At 44.5% G+C, this 20,270-nt stretch overlaps 1 protein-coding gene across 4 annotated transcripts in view; it reads right to left on the bottom strand.

Annotated features, from left to right (window-relative positions):
- The window catches only part of PIK3R1 (phosphoinositide-3-kinase regulatory subunit 1), an 89,919-nt gene extending 73,013 nt beyond the window's left edge, over window positions 1-16,906 (bottom strand). Inside the window, exons 1-2 of one of the 4 annotated variants that reach the window (XM_053295626.1) lie at window positions 16,751-16,906; window positions 5,832-6,581 (exon numbers count right to left, since the gene is read on the bottom strand). In XM_053295626.1, the coding sequence (XP_053151601.1) occupies window positions 5,832-6,165 (334 nt within the window). In that variant the 5' untranslated portion in view covers window positions 6,166-6,581; window positions 16,751-16,906. Of the gene's footprint in view, window positions 1-5,831; window positions 6,582-16,016; window positions 16,034-16,470; window positions 16,686-16,750 lie in introns of those variants that run through there. The other 3 variants (XM_053295629.1, XM_053295625.1, XM_053295628.1) reach the window with 3 other exon arrangements.
- Between the last annotated feature and the right edge of the window lie 3,364 nt (window positions 16,907-20,270).

Below are 20,270 nucleotides of genomic sequence, written 5' to 3'. Positions count from 1 at the left end.
CATGGCTGCCACTTACTGTAAGCTAAACCCCTCACTGCTCCAGTGATGTCTGAGAAGGGGAACTAAATGCGTCATGTGAATAACATGATTGCTTCTGACACAACAGCATGATTGGAAGGAGTGATGCCAATGTACGAAGCAACCACATGATTCACTCATATCACATGGTTCCTCTTTCTGGATGTCACCATAAGAACAAACGGTCTAACCAAACAAAGCAGTAGCACTACCACTCAGAACCGTAACATTGGCCCTTACTGTCAAAATGTATTTAACATGAACACAGGGACATTTCTTACCCAAGTATCACTAAAAACTAATTTGCATCTTTATTTGGGACTAGAAACATTTATTTTAAACTCTCGGCCTAACACTATTATTGGTAGCATTCCATGGCCACTTGGAATTTCTGTACATTAACAGGGGGTTCCCCCCAGATTCAGATAGCATTAAAAAATTATGGAAGCCTGGGTTAGTTGCTCTGCCAGCTTTGTGAGTTAGAGCTAACTGAAGTGTATATTAGCATAAAATTAAATTTGAAAAACATTTCCATAATTTAATTAAATGCTTCCAGTCCCCAACCCCTGAACATAATTTTCAATCAGATGCAATTCAGTGATATAAGCTCGTAAATACTTCCCCCCCCCCTCCCAAGTTACAAGAATTGAACCAAGAGTCAGCTTACTTAGCTTAATGTTGTTTATGGGGACACTCATGTTAAAAACAGTTTGTAAAGAAAGTACTACAGTTAATGTATCAGTGAAAAACCACAACAGAGACATACTCTGCAGGCCATACCAGTATGTTTTCATTTTCAGTTTGACTCCAGATAGTACAGTAAGAAACATCACTTCTCTAGGCTCTTCTCCTCATATTGACTAAAGAGAGGTTTTGAACTGTTAAGCCCAGAAAATATAAACTTGACCAAATACAGTCAAGCAAATGTTACATCAAGATCTCCTTATATTCAATATGCACTCTAATGTGCAGAGCAATAGTTTATTACCCTGGGAAGATTCCTCTTGGTTTGCTGCCCACATGCATCTGGATTATATAAAAGATTAACTATTTCATTATCTGGGGAGCAGAAAATCCAGTTTTAAACACTTAATAATTTAGGCTCTGACTGTAAGAGCAGATAGCCACTAGTACTGGTATTTAAGTGCTAGATATTTTTGCCCACACTGCAAAATCTAAAGGCATTCCATCCATTTTGCTGGAATGCTAGAGCAGAGACTAGCGATTGTCAAATGCATTTTTACATATAGCCATGGGAGACTAATTTAATATTATTTTTGAACACTATTACATTTGAGAACAGTGGCTTCTGTTCCATTTTTCCAATGCAAGCCCAATTACACACATACACTATCCCTGCAGTAATATCCCATGCTACTGTGGCATGCTTTTTAATACAAGAACCAAATGGAGGAAGCAAGTCACTTTGGTCCTTTCTACTCAACTGTCATGCCAACAAGGTAACAATAGCTTGATCTTGATGTAAATCACTGCCTATCTCTGCATTGTCATGTTTAAGGTTTTGGGCTTTATTGTGCAATCCATTCTGTGCATACCTACTTAGAAGCTAGCACCATTGGTTTCAATCAAATTTTCTCCCAAGTAAGTGTGTATAGGATTGCAACCTTAATGGTATATTTTTAGTTCTACTGCTGCTATTAATATCTCAAGCTTATGTAGTCTTCATTTATTTCCTATAGGTATTACTTTGTTTTTGTGTGTTTTTTAATCTTGCTATAAGCCACCATGAATTCTCCCTGCCCCCTGCTCTTTTCCAGCCTATATCAGTATTCTAAATCAAAAGGAGTCATTTTGGAATTTCATTTTGGCGCTCTTCTCACCATCAGTGAGAAGAACTCTGGGGTGGAGTGTAGGGAGAGCAGGTTTCACTTACCCTCCCCACAGATAATCGGCCTCCCTTCCAGTGGTCCCACTAATTTTTTCCATCTCTGTGCCGAATGAGTTTTGTTCTGGGTGGCAGTATCAGAGCACTGTGTGCACACATGCATACAGAGTGGGGCCTTCCTAATTCAACCTGAGCGGAACCTAAAGTTAACTCAGCGGACATCAGAAAACTTGTGAGCGTGCGCAAGTGCACACACCTGACAAGGAACAATGCTCCCTTCCCTGAGTGGGTGGCTCGCCCACACGGACGGCCAGCTGCGCGCCCGGCAGCTTGGGGGTCAGGGTGCTGGGACGCGACACCACACGTTGCCCTGCCCCCTGGAGCTCCAATGATGCACCACGTGAGTGTCCGGTGCATTACTGGGATCTCCCTCCCCCGGATGTGCCAGTCGGGGCTGTAAGCAGCCACGGCTGACACACCATCAAATAAATGAGGTGAAGGGAGTGCTTGCTCCCTTAACCTCATTTAGAAGGGAGGGTACTTAGCCAGTTTTGCCACCATGTAGCCGCCGGGATCAGGCCCGATCCGAGCAGTTCACACACACATGCAAAACTGGGCTGGGCTCCCTTTTGCCTGTGTGTGTGTGTGTGTGTGTGTGTGTGTGTGTGTGTGTGTGTGAACAGCCTCCTTGTGTTCTTATCTCAGGATGTAAATGGTGGCCACGACCAGGCTCAAGCATGAAAGCATTAATCCCTAGTGCCACTTTTGTGGAGTCAATTGTAGAATTCAGTGGTGATGAAAATGCACTCAGCACTGCTCCTCAGCATGAGCTTTGATTTGCTCTCTTCACCAATCTTATCTGGCATCTTCACCTTCACTAATTAATAGCATATTTAAATTAGCATTTTTAAATCAATAAATAGAATATTTATTCAACAATAAACTGCATATTCAAGTATTGGGAAATGGAGTGGGGTCGTAGTCTGCAGTTGGTGAGGAATCCATGAAAGCACTACACAGGGCTAATTAGCAACCCTAGCACCAGAAAGGACTGCATTATACACATCCCTGCCACCCAAAACCCAGGTTCAGTGGTGGATTCCCTAAGTGGGTTTGCTGCTGGGAGCCATGTGGATCTCAGCAGTTCACAGACACCGGCAAAACCAGGCTGGGCTTCCTTAGCCCAGTTTTGCCTGTGCATGTGAATAGCCCCTATATACCTTTGTGCCCACAGTCCCCTCCTGCACTGGCTTCTGTCCAGGTTGGATGCCAGATTTCCAGCATTAAAATTTCACCATTTACAACTACTGTGGGAAGCAAGGTGATTATCATGGAAAGCTAGAAAAGATAAACATTGAGGTTATCCACACAATAAAAATCTGTGTTCTACACAGGTTTGGGAGCTCTGTGTGCTCCCAATTCCCAGTTGTCTGGAAGCAAAGTAAGAGGAAAACCTCGATAGGTTGCTCCCTTGCTTCTACCTTGCTTCCACACAATCACTTCTAGCCAGGTTTTCTTCTTACCTTGCTTCTACACAACCGGAAATTGGGAGTGCACACAGCTCCCAAACCCGGGCAGAACACAGTGGGGCTATTCTCACGACCAGCAAAAATCGGACTAGCAGAGCCTAGCCCGATTTTTACTGGGCGTGTAAACCACCAGGCTCACAGGCGAGGAAAGTCACTGTGCAGGAAAACACTTTACTAAACATAACATTATTCTGGGCAAGTCATTGAGGCGGGTCTCACGATCCGTGAGACCTGTTTTGTCCGGGTTTGCGGGGAGAGCGGGCTAAGCCCACTCTCCCCGCAGACAAGCAGGACGGGAACCCTGGGCGGCCGGATCGGCTGCCCACACGACTGATGGCTCCATGACAGAGCTGGCGGGGGCTGGGGAGTTTGGGGACCGCGTGCCTCTGCACGAGCGTGCAGGGCATACTGGAGACACCTCCGGAGTCGGGAGACGGCTTTTTGCCTCCCATCCAGGGGTCTACTCTGGACTGCACTGCACTGCAGCTACTGAGTTGAGCTGCACTGCAGCTACTCGCGATTCTGAAAACCGGGTTTGCGGAGACCTTGCTCCGCAAACCCAGTTTAAGGGGAGAGGTACTTGGGCGGGTTAAACGCCTGGGAGCCACCGGGCTCACCTGCGAGCCCAGTGGCTCACACGGTCAGCCGAAATCGGGTTAGGCTCCCCTAGCCCAATTTCAGCTGCTCGTCAGAACAGCCTCATTGTTTTTTCTACAAAGTGGGATGGGAAGAAAGCAATTAAATGCAATTACCACTTCCACAAATGTATTGTGATTGACCTCACTGAGACAATAAGCCTGTTCTCACGAACAGCCTAACTCAGGCTAGGGTAGCCCAGCCTGGGTTAGGCTGTTCATGCGCAACACCAGGATCTGCACGGACGCCAATGCTGCACACATGCCTAACCCCACTCTGAAGCCTGGCCATTAGCTGAGGTTAAGGGCACGAACATACCCTTAACCCCAGTGCTGGGATCATGTGTGAGCTCGAGCTGCTTGAACTGCACACAGAGAGAGGCACCTAGAGCGCCAGTCCCACTGAGGTATCCCCCAATGCACCACGCTCGAATAGCATATTGTGGGATATCCGGAGGCTGGGATGCGTTGCCCTGGCCTCTGGAGATCCACGCTGCCCTAAGCAGCATGGATTTTGTGGGCACATGGCTTGCACGTCCAAGACAAGCTGGGGGTTGGGATAGGTTGAACCCTGCCTCCCCCACTGCCCGCCCTCCCCAGTATTGGTAGTGAGAACAACCTTAATAACTAGTATAAGTAAATAGCTCTATTAAAGTTTTTTTAATATTTTAATTGCTTATTATACACACATATATACTGGCTTCAGCTTTTTAATATTCAATATCCAAGAACATGTATTAGTTTTACTATATTTTAAAATAATGATGACAAAATTCTACTGAAGATGTTTTGCACCAGAACCCAGCACAGATTATTCTAATGAAATGCATCATATACTTTCTAAAAACAAGTTACTGATCAAGATGTACAAGAGGCATTGGAACATGCACAATAGTACCAGTGGCATTGTTTCCTATTCAGCCGCAAGCAGAAACCAGTGAAATATTTGGTTGTTCTTGCACTGGTTTTATTCTCTGTGTGTGTGATCTGATATTCTAAGTTACAATCAACTTAGAGCATCTGAGCAATATATATATATATATATATATATATATATATATATATATATATACACACACACACACACACACACACACACACACACATATATATATATATATATATATATATATATATATATATATATATAAAGTTATAAAAGTTTACTATCCCAGCATTTTCCCCTGACTATGCGTTAAGAGTGGTGGTTTTCAAAAACTTTGTAACTTCAAAAGAACCCTTTCCACATTGACTTGTCGGGCAGCCAAACTATCATATATCTGCCATGGTATCTCCTCGGTTGCAGATGATTCTGGGGAATTTGGGAAGGTATTCAAAGCGCAAGTCAGACCTGTTACCCCAGGTGTACTGGCAGTGTGTCAAAGAGTACACAATGTTCCTCCCCTGAGGTTGCGCATTAGAGGAGGAGTTTGGTAGTAGTGCACAATTACCTTTAAAGGAAAATACTTTTCTATTACATTCTCAATAAGGAACCTTACTGAGCTCCGAAGATTACCAAATTAAAGTACTTCCCAGAACTATTATAAATGTGTGGCTATTCTGTGGTTACTCTTTACAAGCAGGGAAACCAAAATGCAAGCAAGTATGCATTTAATTCTAGTTCCAACTGAAAGTTGCAGTTGTTATCAAGTTAAAACATTTGGAGAAATACAAGAAACTATCACTGTTTGGACTAATTTCCAGGACCAGCCATCTTCAGCATTAAATGTCAATGAACACTCCACAGAAATAAACAGTTTATATGGAACCACAATCCCACCCTCCAAAACAGAGGCTACTAACCTGGTTGTTCACTCTCTGCTCCTACTTTTGCAGGACTTGGTGCAACAGGAAGGGGCCGAACAGGGCGAGGCTTTGGAGTTGGGGGAGAAATTTTTTTTCTTCCAATATATTCTACATATGTTCCTGGGAAGTCCCCCCTTTCTCCAGTAGTTTCATTATAACCATTCAACCACCCAATTTCCTCAGGTTTTGCTTCTTCCCCATCACTGAATCCAAGGGCAACTAAAGTACCTTTATTCACAGTTAAAATATCTCCCAAGTGCAAGTCAATGTCTTCTTCTCGTTCTTTTTTGTAATCATATAAAGCTCTGTACTGGTATCCTTCTGCACTCATTTTGGCAAATGTCTTAACTATTTATTTTTAGTGAAAAATAGCAAAATTATTTTAGTGAAAAATAGCAAAAACAGTTCTTGTCAGTCTTTATCATTTATATACATTAGAGGAGTTCTAAACAGGGGAACGAAAGTATCAATAAGGACCGTAATACAAAGATGTAAAAAGCACCAGAATCTGTAGCTGAACTGCTGACGTTGAATTTTTATCCTTATATTTAATCAGAACGATGTATTCTTCTCTATCTATGTATAGTCTAGAACTAGTTCCTTTTCAGATTTACTTGGCACTTATGGGTACAGTTTTTCAAGGCGGGCTCAATTTTATTCCTTGCTTCACCTTCTTCTGCTGTACTTTCCATAAAACGTTCACTTGTCTTGAAACTTTTGCTGTGGGATTCTGCACACATACTTTATCTATGGAGAGAGAAAAGACAATAAGATAATTATTCTAAGCATAATTTAAAGTTTAATTATGTTTAGGTGCATCATTCATAAGCTTAGGTGTTACAGAACAAGTCTCAAAAATAGGTGTACTGACATAAATCCTGTGGAGAATCATGACAAGAAATTGATATCAGGGAAGGACTCAACCACTCAGATAAGATTGCTAGGGCACACACAGGATGCTCCTGCACGTAATACATTAGGAGAGGAGTGCACTCCACTTATTACACAAGTACTGCAGACTAACCCCTTGGGCATATCATTTACTCAAAAACTAAAGTGAAGTCTTTCTACTGGGTGACTCTGGGCCAGTCACTTCTCTCTCAACCTAACCTACTTCACAGGGTTGTTGTGAGAAAAGAAACCTAAGTATGTAGTACACCACTCTGGGCTCCTTGGAGGAAGAGCGGGATATAAAATGTAAAAAATAAAAATAAGATAAAATAAGATAAGATAAGATAAAATAAAATAAAATAAAATAACATAACATAACATAACATAACATAACATAAAATACTGGTATGAAATATGGAAACCGGAACAGGGAACCATCCTAATAAAGCCAGGCATGATTATCCTTGATGTCCAAGTCATCACTGTATACATTAACCACTAACCAGAACCTGCACTATGCTTTTCCCTTCAAAACTGCAACGCCATCTGATGCATCTCTTTATAGAGAAGCTGGCATCAAGTTGGAAGATAGGAGAAAGTGAACGGTGCCCTTCCCCCCACCCAAGCAATGAGTATTCAAGCCCAATGGTTCCTAAGTGCTGACAGCCTCTTTAGTGGAGCAAGAGGCCATAGTTGGGCAAGGAAAGAAGAGGCCCCTCCAATTCATCAATCTATCCTTAATCACCAACAATCAATGCACTGTGAGAGGTTTCACACCTCATCCCTTGAGGCTGACTCTCAGACCATGGTCTTCAGTGGGGCAAAGCCACTACCTCTTTCTCCTGCCACCTCTGCCAACATACACTTTTTTAAAAAAAGTATCCCTAGCCAAGTAGTGGGTCACATTTCTTTTCACCACAATCAGAACCAGTCCTACAATTTTAGCAATGCATGCAATGAAGATGGTCTGCTGGTATTTTTTATCTGTTCCCTTTCAACAATATTCCTAGGGTTCTCATCTTAAAAGCCTGCTATACTCCCATCAGTCCATGTTCCAGCCTTTTCCCCTGCATTGATCCACTTTCCAAGGCTAAGACCGAGCAAAGCCAGCGGCTGACATCCCGACTAATGGCCAGCATCTATTAGGAGGTTCTATTGGGAGCCCACACACAACTCTCCTAGTCCTCCTGGGCACGTGTTGTTGGGCCAGAGGGCTAACACTTCTGAGCTCTGCTGGTACTAGGGAAACATTCTGCAAGATCACAAACATGTTGCTGACCTCTGATTTGTATCTGATCTTACATAGTGCTTCTGAGCAGCATTCAGAAGCATTTGCCCCCTGACACAAGGGCATGTGCAGAGGATGACTGGCGGATTTGTGCAAGGGCTCCAGACTTCGGTAGTCAGGATGTCAGTTAGTGTTTTTTGCCAGATAACCCTTGTAGACTCCCTGTTTTCCATGCCTTGGGACAGCTCTTCTGAATAGCATTTCTCCAGAAGTATTTCTTGTTGGTGAAGCATTATGCCCATTTTCATTCCTTCAGTCACAATATAGATAGTTATGATTTTTCTATGAAATCTTTTCATTTATGTATTTTCCATAATTATATTAAGATCTGGAGAGGTCTGATTAGGTTGCTGCCATCTCGTTTGGTGGTGACTCAGGACCGGGCCTTCTCTGTAGCTGCTCTGAGGCTCTGGAATACACTCCTTGTCAAAATAAGAGCATCTCCTTCTCTGCTTCTTTTTAGGAAAACCCTCAAGACATTCCTGTCTTCCCAAGCTTTTACTGAAGCTTTTACTGAAGTTTTAATTTTAATGTTTTTACTTATTGAGATTATCTTTATCTGTTTTATGAATTTTAACTGTTTCATATTGTTTTTATATTTGGTAATATAAGGTTGACTCAACCTTCCATCCTTCCGAGGTCGGTAAAATGAGTACCCAGAATGTTGGGGGCAATATGCTAAATCATTGTAAACCGCTTAGAGAGCTTCAGCTATAGAGCGGTATATAAATGTAAGTGCTATTGCTATTTATATTTGTTATTTTTTAAACTTTGTTCAATGCCTAGAGAAGTCTATATCAAGCAGTAAAGAAATATGATAAATAAACAATTTGCAAAAGAATCCCCAGGGTTTACTTGAAATAAACAAAACTAGGCCACCTTAGAGTAGTGTTTGTATAGTTGACGCAAGTGGTAAATACATAATTATACCTGAAGCAAGAGACTAGTCCTGAACATTTTAGTCCTGCTGATTATAAACTAAGAAAGAGCAGTAATACACTGATGAGTAATAGTATACATACACAAACAAGGAAGTTTTGAAAAATCCAGAAGAATATGCACCCTATAATGGCTTATTATTTTGTTAATCATTTTGAGGCTATAGGAAAATCAAAGTTCAAATTATAATCTAATTGTTGCACTTCCATACCAACAAGTCAAGACATTCACTTACACAGCAAACAAAATAAATTTCTTGAGAGGGTTGTGAAATTCTAGCAGGTTAAACTATTTATAGGATAATAAATTCTTCATATTCCATCATTCAGCTCAGAATAGAACACCACTACACATGTATATACTGTTGAAAAGTGGTACTGTGAAACATAAGAAACATAAGAACAGCCCTGCTGGATCAGGCCCAAGGCCCATCTAGTCCAGCATCCTGTTTCGCACAGTAGCCCACCAGATGCTGCTGGAAGCCGCAGGCAGGAGTTGAGGGCGTGCCCTCTCACCTGCCATTACTCCCCTGCAACTGGGGAATACGTCTAAAACACACACACACCACACATATATACACATGTTGAAAATACACATACTTACACATGTTGAAAAGTGGTACTGTGAACACCACTGTGTGTATATATATTATATATACACATACTGTTGAAAAGAGCCACCTAATGGTGCAGTGGGGAAGTAACTTGCCTAGGGAGCAAGAGGTTGCCAGTTCGAATCCCCACTGGTATGTTTCCCAGACTATGGGAAACACCTATATTGGGCAGCAGTGATACAGGAAGACGTTGAAAGGCATCATCTCATACTCAGCAGGAGATGGCAATGGTAAACCTATCCTGTATTCTACCAAAGAAAAACCACATGGCTCTGTGGGCGCCAGGAGTCGACACCAACTCAACAGCACAACTTTAACTTTACTGTTGAAAAGTGGTATTGCATAGCCACCATGTATTAACATAACTATAAAGTGAAGCTAATGGAGGAGAACATAACATCACGGGGAAGCAACCTTCATAAGAACAGTCTCTTTCATAAGAGACTGCAAAAAACTTTTCATAAGAACAGAGTTATGTTCTAGAACAGGAATGCACAACTTTGGCACTCTAGCTGTTGTTGGACAACAACTCTCACAATTCCTATTAACCACTGTGCCTGAGGATGGTGGGAGCTGTAGTCCAACAGCAGCTGAAGGGCCGACATTGTGCAGCCCTTTTCTAGAGCTAGTAATCTCCATAAGTGGCCATGCTTTCTCTCCTCTGCCATTCTGTTGCACCACTGCAAAATGAGCCCTTAAGACCAGACTGAGTCTGAAGAAACCATAAGCAGCCAATCATCCACCTAGATGATAAATACTCAGCCTCTCCACCTAAGCTCTTTCCCCCACACACTCCACTCTCTGCTCCGCTTCAAAACTAAAGGAATGCAAGTGGATATTAAGATTTGTTACTTTTCTCCACTCCCTGTTCTCCACTAGGATATGACCACTATCTTTAGAAACTTAACTGGGGGTGGGGGTGAATGATGCTTTGAAAGAATGGGAGTGCAAGCTAGCAAGAAAAACAACCAATTAATTATTGGGAATTAACTTTTGAATAAAAAGGCAAAGATATTAGGACCTGTACTATAGAGTCAGGAAATGGCTCCTCACAGAAGGAAAGCACCTTCTAGAGATACAGCATTCAGGAATTTAGCACTGCATTGCCACTGCATCTATGGAAGCTGGCCATTCATCAGATTTTGACTCTTTCAGGGGAGGGAAGCAGGAAATTAAGAATTAAAAGTTTATACACCTTAACACAAGCTACCACAGAAGTTAAGAATTTGACATTAACTTGGAAATTTATTGAGACTTATTTTAGATCTTTCACATCTATGTGTAGAAATGCAACAGGAATTGGAAAACGAGGATGAAAATACATCATAACTATTAATTAAATTGTTCTACTGTCATTTCTGTGTACATAGTTTCCCTCCCTAATTCCTCCAAGAAGCAAGCAAATGCACTAAAACACACCTTGACTTGAGAATCTGGAACACCGCCAAGCATCAACTAAAGATGCACACAACGTGTACCAGAAAATTAACACTCTCCCAACGTCCCAAATGCTTTGAAATATTTATCTTCTTATGAAATATTTTCAGTCCAACAAGTGCACAAGCATATAAAGAGGACTACTCACTTTGTTTCTCATAGCCATGGGCATTTGGGCAGTTGGCCAAATAGAGTTCTCTAAACACTGCAAAATTTATCTAGCTTGACCTATTTCCCCTGCCCCCACAACCCGCCAGTTGTGAGAGTTAACTTCAGCCTCTCTTTGCCTCCCTCCCACCCTCCCTCCCTCCCCCTATCAGTAAAATGTAGAAGGGAGGGTTGTTCTGTATTGCAAAAGAAGTATAGCAACAATTCCCTTAAACCCTGGGATTAACAGTGAGGCTATTCTCACGATCAGCTAAAATCGGGCTAGGAGAGCCTAGCCCAATTTTAGCAGGGCATGAGAACGGGCTAGGCCTGTTCTCCCCGCAAACCTGCTCTGGGCGAGTCTCACCTATCGTGAGACTCACCTCAGTGTGTCACATGGGCAGAGAGTGACCAAAGCGCTAGCATATTGCTCTGTCAAGCACTGAAGTTCCTTACAAAGAGATCACAAGGGCTAAGTAACCCCTGTGCACAGAGGTTCCATTTTACCTCATTGCTATACGCCAATGTGGGCCTGTGTTGGAAATCACAGCCAATGAGTTCTCCTGCCCAGCTCACCTCTGGTGGTTAAGCCCATTGCCTCAGGAGGACAGCAAACTCTTGGGTTTACACCAACACAACCACCAGGGGTGTAGCTATAATTGAGCGGATGGCTTCAAAGAACCCAGGTCCCCAAGCTTCTGAGCCCCCCCCCACTCCACCCCTCCCTATTTTCTTCATTATCTCCCCTCACTATGAGGGGCAGATGGGGAGAGGGGCAAACACAGCCCCCCTCTCCCCTCGCTTCGCCCCAACTACCACTGTGCCACAATTCTCCCACTAAAAAGAAAAAGAAGAAACATTACAGTGTTTACCACAGTCAAGAACAGCTAGTGAAGGGTTACAGAGCACAATCTTTTCTGCAGTCAGTTTGAGAGTATGAAGTAAGGCTGAATTTCTCACAACAAACAATTTTTGATCAAGACATCTTACTTTGAATTGTTGAAGTACTATCAGTTCTGTCTAAAGACATCCTTGTGGGTGTATATATTAGACAACCAAGACAGACCATTTATTTGATACATTTACCTCCTGCACTAATATGTGACACAAACCAACTACATTTAATCCAAAGTTTAAATGTTTCCTATAGCTACATGAACTGAGCTGTCCTGAACTAATCCTATATAATAAAACCCTAAGGTACCTGCATCTGTGTCTCTTGCGGGTGTTCTGCGCATGCGTGGTGCGCGCGCCACTCCGCTGGGGAGGAGGCCGCTCGGGTCCCCGGTGGCAGGGCTTAAGAGCCCTCCGCCGCCGCTACAGCCCCCAAGAGCAGCCACTCGGATTGGGCCGCGTCTGTGGCGCTGCCCGGAGCAGCCACTCCGGTGGTGGGGAGGCCGCTCACCGCCCTGGATCCCCGGCGGCAGGGTTTAAGAGCCCTCCGCCGCCACTACAGCCCCCGGGAGCGGCCGCTCGATTATGCCGCGTCCGTGGCGCCGCTGAGGGAGGCCGCACACACGGCCTCTAAGCAGGGGGCCGCCCTTGATTCTCGGCGGGGGGGCTTAAGAGCCCCCCTCCGCCGCCGCTACAGCCCCCAGCGCAGCCGCTCCTATTAGGCCTGGCCACGTGCTCCTGACCGGCCTAGGAGCTGCTACGGACGTCCTCTCTCCAGCGAGTCAGAGAGAGGACTGAGCCGGCGCAGGTGTGCAGCCAGCTCCCCTGTTCACAACTCTTCTAGCACCCGTTAATGTAACGGGCTTAACAGTCACTAGTTCTAACATAAAACTCTACACAACGTATCTATGAATGCCAACAGCATTTCAAGTAGAATTATCTTTTATAAGCAGCATTATAATATTTTAAACAACAAGGGGTTCGATTTACCAGGCAGAAAAAGTAGACTAACCATTAATACCCGTGCTTGAGATTTCATCTATTTGCAATCCACAGAGTTAAATCACAAAAAGGAATGGTTCCAATACACAGAGTTGGGATTCTTTTCCTTGTATACATGGGACTGGTTACTGCCTGAGGCAAGACTCCTGTTGCCTGAGATTCATGTGCAAGTCCCAGTTGCAGGGACTATACTAGGACTAACACATGCCAAGCATGTGGTCTACCACAGAGTTGTGCTCATCAGACACCATATATCCAAATTTTAAGCTTAGCTTTCAGCCCAGTTTCAGGATCTTAATCATTAAGACAACTCCAAAATAAGGAGGTTGAAGCTTATGGCCTATATTAGTTCTATATCCAAAATAATGTCTTGGCTTTTAACACTATAGGCAATCCAAGAGGTTCCTCATACAACATAGGAACAAAGGAACATAGGAAGCTGTCATATACTGAGTCAGACCATTGGTCTATCTAGCTCATTATTGTCTTCACAGACTGGCAGCAGCTCCTCCAAGGTTGCAGGCAGGAATCTCTCTCAGCCCTATCTTGGAGAAGCCAGAGAGGGAACTTGGAACCTTCAGCTCTTCCCAGAGCAGCTCCATCCCCTGAGGGGAAAATCTTACAGTGCTCACACACCAAGTCTCCCTTTCATATGCAACCAGGGCAGACCCTGCTTAGCTAAGGGGACAAGTCATGCTTGCTACCACAAGACCAGCACTCCTACACAACAGAATTCCTCTGCTGAGAATTTATTAAAAGCATAAGAACTTTATTCCAATAACACACACAATGTGAACATAAAACACAATGCTTAAATGTGTTCTACCTTTACCTACAATATGCATTACACTGGCCATCTGGAGACAAGATATTCTTTTTTTAAAAAAATTGCACCCAAATTTGATACTGTCTTCATATCACTATAGAGACATTTTAATCTGACACCATTGCCAGAGATTTCCTGAATCTATTCTGTCCAACTGCGAAAGGAAAGTTATCAACTGAAAAGGGTTCATAAATATAGATCCCATACACATAGTGAACTGAAAACAGTAAATCAAAATTAAAAAGAGCTTAAATATAGTAGATAAGTCCTGGCCCTAAGCATCCTCCCTGGAATGGACATCCAGAACACTAATCCTAAATTAGTTACTTAAGACTGAGTCTCATTCAAATCAAAGAATATGATTCCAGGACATGTCAACATATGTCTGATTTGGATGCAAGTCTTAATTGTTCTATAATAAAATAGGATGCAAAAACTCAGAACAGTATGAATATGTTTACTGCTTGGATTTCATTTTGGCAAGAAACTCAATGTACTTAAAATAATTTCACAAGACAATTTTATCACATCATTCAAAATAAACAGCCTTGGATGGAACAGTTTAAGCCCCTGAAGTTTCTCAGGGGAGTGGGAGCTTAATCTCTGGGTTTTCTCAAAAGCTCGTTTTCTTCAAAGATGTCTACACACACAAACCAGATTCATCCTACCAATGTTCCTAGAAGCAATCAGGTATACCATAAAACATGAATATACAGCTATCTGAAATATCAGGCAGATAGTTTTAGGCAAGGTTTTAAAAATATGCACATCTAAGTTTTATTAGTGAAAACACAGCTTATGTTGATTATTGCAAACATTTCATTCCAAAATCAGTCCTCTCAAAATGCCCCACTGACATGCAGTCAAAGGGTCAACAAATGGCCAAAAATCACGGTGAAGGAAGCTGCTTTCCAAAAATTTCAGGCTCAGCATTTTTTAATCCAAATCCTGTGCCTCCCAGTTGTCAGAACGATCTGCACAAACAACGCCTCCAATTCTTGAAGGCAAGACTTTAGCAATAGAAAGCACAAGGCTTTCTTCTCCTGCTCATGAACTGAATCTTTCAACCAACCACTTGATCCTTCAGAACCAGACACCTTCATGTTCCAGGAAAGTTACAATGCACTTAAGAGTTATTCTTCCACAAAGCTACAAGTATGCCCCCAAACACAAACCAGTGCTCTGAATAGCACAAGCAGTTCCCTTAACAGGTCACTACACTTCTTCACTGAAATTTAGCTCAGGCTATAAAAGCTTCATAAAGTATCAGTGTACGGAAATATCAGTACACCTCAACTACACATAGCATCTTGGCTCCCCACATATTTAAGCCAGGATGAAGAGTCTATTTACACATAAAAGGCAGGAATTAAAGTTTAAGAAATATGAGAAAAACATCAATACAGTCAAAAGCAAGTAAGTTTGCCAATGTTATGCAAATTCAGCACGTGAAGTAAGAATAATTATAGGAATGGTGAGGGGTAGAAATGTAATCTGATACATAAAAATTCAGATCAGGAAAATGATGTGAAGCAATTTTCCAAATTAAGTTCTGCGGATTGCTCACTTATCCTGAGAATGAGATTTTAGTGTCAATATTTAGCAAGCTTTATTTAGCTTCTTCCAGTCTAGCACCTTGCCACACGCTAGCCATTGCACACTGTCTAGACCAAGAACTGCCACTCACTCTTTTGCTTAACAACAACAAAAAAATCCGATAGGCTAGCAATAGGCTTGGGAGAGTGTCTGTGGGAGAGATGGGAGTCTATAAAAAGCTGAGGGTGGGGGAGGAGGAAAAGAAAGGAAATGTGTTTTGCTTGTGAAATATGAAGTCAGCAAGCGGATTATGCCTTCAAGATTTTTTTTTTTAAATGACTTGGTAGCTGATTAAAATTTCACGTAGCCTTGTTGCAATCCACTGCAGATTTAACTCTCTCCACCACCATCACCAGCTCCGCACCTCCCCACCCCAGCAGAAAGAGAAAAAGCGAGAAACGTTTAATACCAACATCCCTGCACGCACCCAAAATCTTCGCAGCCCTTGGGAAGGATAAGGCACCTCTACCTGCCCCGCGCGTGCCTCACTCAGCTTAAGGTTGCTATAAACGCAACCATTATGAAGGCTGCAGTCCTAAACATACGCACCCTAGAGATCAAATCCCATCACATGCAACAGGACTTGCTTCCGAGTAAACATGCACAGGGTGAAAGGGGCTGCCTGCATGGGTCACTGGAAAGATCGGTTCCCTGCGCTGCAGGGCAGCTGCGCGGCTGAACTTCCTCCAGCCAGCACGCACGCAAGCTTGCAGAGGAAGAAGAAGGGGATGAATGGGAGCTGCCCTTGACGCGCCTGGGCTGCCTCGAGCCTGTCAAAGTGGCGGTGGGGCAGAATGCATTCGCCCAGGCAGGAAGAAGCCCTCCGCCGCGCATTTCTCTCTCTCCCCGGGCTGCAGGAGGCCTCGCGCCGCCGAACAGGATGTCGCACGGCCAAGCCGCGCTCTGGCCCGACCGACGCCACCGACTTCCCTTCTTCTTCCCTCCCTCGCTAGGCCAGCGAGAGGAGGGCGCACCCCCCGCCCCCGGATCCCCAGCCGCTCACCTTCGGCTGTCACAGCCCCACGCCTGGGCCTCAGCCGCGCGTCTCTGGAGCGGGGGCAGGAAAAGAGCCCGCTGAGCTCCGCTGCTGCTTCTCCGCACCGCGCCGCCGCCACTACGGCCGCTGTGCAGCTCCGCTCGCCTCCGACCGCCTCAGCCCCAGCCAGGCAGCCCGAGCCCAGCTACGCTGGCCGCCCTCCCAGCTCGTCTTTCGCCCCGCCTCCTCGCCCTCACCCCTGCAGTGCCAACCCGCTCCGGGCCTCGGGAACCAAAGCGCCGCCTACCCGCTTGGCTGGGCTGTCAGGCTGGCTGGCTGCTGCAGCTGCTGCCTGCCGTCGCCACCGCCGCCGGCTTCCCCTCCGGCTTGGTGGCGGTCCCTGCATTCCTTCCCCGCTCGCTGCTGCCTTCAGCGGCTGGCGCGTCCCCTTCCCTCCGCTCAGGCGAGGCCTCTGAGTCTGAACTGAGCTGACGGGAACGAGGCGGGGTGAAAAACGGCGCTGTGTGTTTCTCTGTGGCGGGGAAGTTCCCCGACCGGGCTGCTGCTCAGAAGAAACCCGCTACCGATTAGCTTGCCTTTTCTCGGCCATGCTTGTGTGCGAGGGCTTCATACGGAATGGGCCATGGCGGCCAGAGCTGCTCGGTTTCCGTAAGCCGCTGCACGCTTGTTCTTTCCTGTTGCAGCCCAATCCGCGTGTGTGGGGACCTGCCATGAACTATCGAGCCCTTAGTAGAGTTGCCAACGCCACCCTCCCTTCCGCCCGCCCGCCCTGCGCGCCCCCCCCCCGTGCACCTGGGTAATGTTGGAGCCTGGACCTAAAGGCTTTTGGAGCCCCCCCCTCCCCGCACCCCACCAATTAAGCCTCATCATGCTCAGCCTGGCAGCCACAGCACCAGGGACAAACTAAAGAGGACTTGGGGGCCCCCAGGGGCTGTGGAGGCCCTGGCCCTATCCACCCCCAGCACAGTACCTCCAGTGACTGTTGCTGGTGTCTATCTTACGTTTCTTTTTAGCTTGTGAGCCCTGTGGGGTTATTTCTCTGTGTTTCCCTGAGCCATTTTTGGAAGGGCGGTATAGAAATCGAATGAATGAATGAATGAATGAATGAGGATTGGGGTGGGGGGGCAATGGCTGTGGATGCCCTAAGAGCACCTCTGTCCACACACACACTGACTGGGCTACTGTGCTGCCGAATTTGCAGATCACCCCCACCTCCCTGCAGCCATATTTATGTGCAAGACCCATATATTTCAGTGGGATTCACCTAACCAATAAGTATGGTTAGCAGGCACCTTGAGTTGAATGCATCAAACAGCATTGCACCTTTATAACGACTAAAGCGTTTGTCATCACTTTGTCCCCCATACTTAAGTAAGGCAGATGTCTGGCAGGCCACATTATCAGTCAGCTCTTCGGAGCACAAGACCCCATGCAGGAAAACAAGAGTTTTATCAGGGTTTTCTTTGGGTCAAATAGATAGATAACTGGATACCCAAACTCTGATCAGAGAATCTCTGAATTTAGACTGACTTGAGGCTCTAGAAAACTTAAATAAAGAGTTCCTCATATTGTGAGGAACAGTAGTGTTCCAAATAAGAGGAAGACCTTTCTCTGAATCTGCCATAGGTGGTGAGGAGAAAACAGTGTTAAGCCTGCCTCTTTCCTCCCTCCCCTTTCTCAAATAACAGAGCCTCCTCCGTTGTTGCTTTTTTATTTTCTGAATGCATTTATATTTTTAAGGATAACCCAATAAGTGGGTTGTGCATTGCAGCCCGTGTGCCTGAAATATTGAAAAGAGTTTGAAATTCAAAGACAAGAAATAATTTAGGTAACATGGAATTCTACAGTAAAATACCAGCAATATACTTAATTTTGAGAAGGATGCTTTCATTAGGACCAGAGTCACCACCCGATGAACCACTTTCATTAGGATCACCTCCCCCAAAGAGAACAGGTGTATGCATGTCCCATCACCTGGGTAAGAATTGAGAAGTTCTTTGCCTGAGAATATGGCCATAGGCTCAGCACAGTTAATAAAGGTTTCCAGACTGCATTACACACTCAGGGGCAGATTAAGTTTTTTGCCGCCCATAGGCGACCAGAGATTTGCCTCCCCAGCAAGGGTTCCCCTTTACAAGTAAAAGGCTTGGGGCTGGGGGGTGGATTAAATCTACTTTTAAAATGTTTTCAGCCCATTCCAGGCTTTGCGTGCATGTGCACAGAGGCTCAAAATGGGCCGGAAACAGCCTGACCTGTCATTTGGGAGGCATGTGGGCCCATGGGAGGAGATCTCGCCGCTACTCCATCACCATCCCACCACACACACAAGTAAAGATGGCCCAGCACCCTGTCATGCTTTGGGAGGCAGGCAGTCGCACTAGGAGCTCTCGCTGCCTTCACACAGTGGCAGTTTAAAATGTTTTCAAAGTTGATTTAACTTTCCCCTGCCCCTCATGTGCAAGTGATGGATTAACGTATAAGCAAATTTGCCACTCCTCAAAATTTGTCGCCGTAGTCAATCCGCCACTACACCCACTCATTGCTTTCTTGCCCTACGTGGTATACAGAATTGCAGCTCAACTTCCACACTTTGGTGGTATGCAGTTTTGGTTTTGTTTGTTTTTGCACATACCCTATGCTATGTTGTATCCACACTAGCAGGCGTGGGCAGTGTTAGGGCAAACTGTCTCTCCCACTTTCCCTCACTGCCCCTAGTGTTTGTATATCCTGGCAGATATGGAATCTTTTTTGTTGTTGTTAAGGTGTTTACCCGTTATAAGGAGATAAATAGTAACATTAAGTAAATATTTAGTGTGCCTTGCTACTTCTGGCTGCAGTTTTAAAAAATGAGTACTATATGCTGGCATAAATAAATGGACAGGAAGATTCATATTATGCACATGACCTCCATTTGGGTTTGTTTGGGGGCTTCCCTAATGTTATGATGCAACAGAGCAGTGATCTGGTATGACTGTAATGTTGCTTCCTAAAAACTGTCAGTGCAATAGTCCTATTTTTAATTAATTAATGTATTTTTTCAGTTTATATATTGCCCTTCCTAAAGTGGCTCAGAGCAGTTTACATTAAAATCAAAAACACATAATAAAACAATTAAAATTAAAAAAACACACATTTAAACCAAATCAAAATTAAAATTAAAACTAGATATCATTAAAAGCCAGGCTAAAAAGATGGGTATTTAAGGCTCTCCTGAAGGCCTCCAAGGAAGATAATCCTCTTATATCCATGGCGAGCATGTTCCACAATCCAGGAGAGTCAACTGAGAAGGCCCAATCCCAGGCTGCCAGCAAATGAACTGGTGGCACCTGAAGACAACCCCCTCCTGTTGATCTTAATGAGCAGTGGGAATCTTGTAGAGAAAGGCACTTTCTCAGGTAACCTGGATACTCTAGTGACCAATCTGGCTGCCTCATTTTGAATGAACTAAAGTTGTCAAACTATTTACAGAGGTAGCCCTACACAGAGCACATTGCAGTAGTCCAGCCTGGAGGTTACCAGCTGGTGTACCACTGTTTTCAGGTCATCCTCCTCAAGGTACGGGCCAAGTTCTTGAATCAATCGCAGCTGGTAAAAAGTGCTCCTGGCCTCAACCTGAGGCACAGGGTGAGACCTGGGTCCAAGAGCACTCCGAAGCTACAAACATGTTCTTTCTGGAGGATGAAACCTCATCCAGAACAGGAAATCCTATCCCATCTTGAAGATCATGACCTCCAACAATGAGCACGTCTGTATGGCTTGGATTCAGCTTCAGTTTATTACCCCTCATCCAGCCCATTACTGCCTGT

This window comes from Hemicordylus capensis, chromosome 2 (genome assembly GCF_027244095.1).
Source record: "Hemicordylus capensis ecotype Gifberg chromosome 2, rHemCap1.1.pri, whole genome shotgun sequence".
NCBI lineage: Eukaryota > Metazoa > Chordata > Lepidosauria > Squamata > Cordylidae > Hemicordylus > Hemicordylus capensis.
The sequence above is the reverse complement of the archived record's forward strand: the minus strand, read 5'-3'. Positions and strand labels throughout refer to the sequence as shown.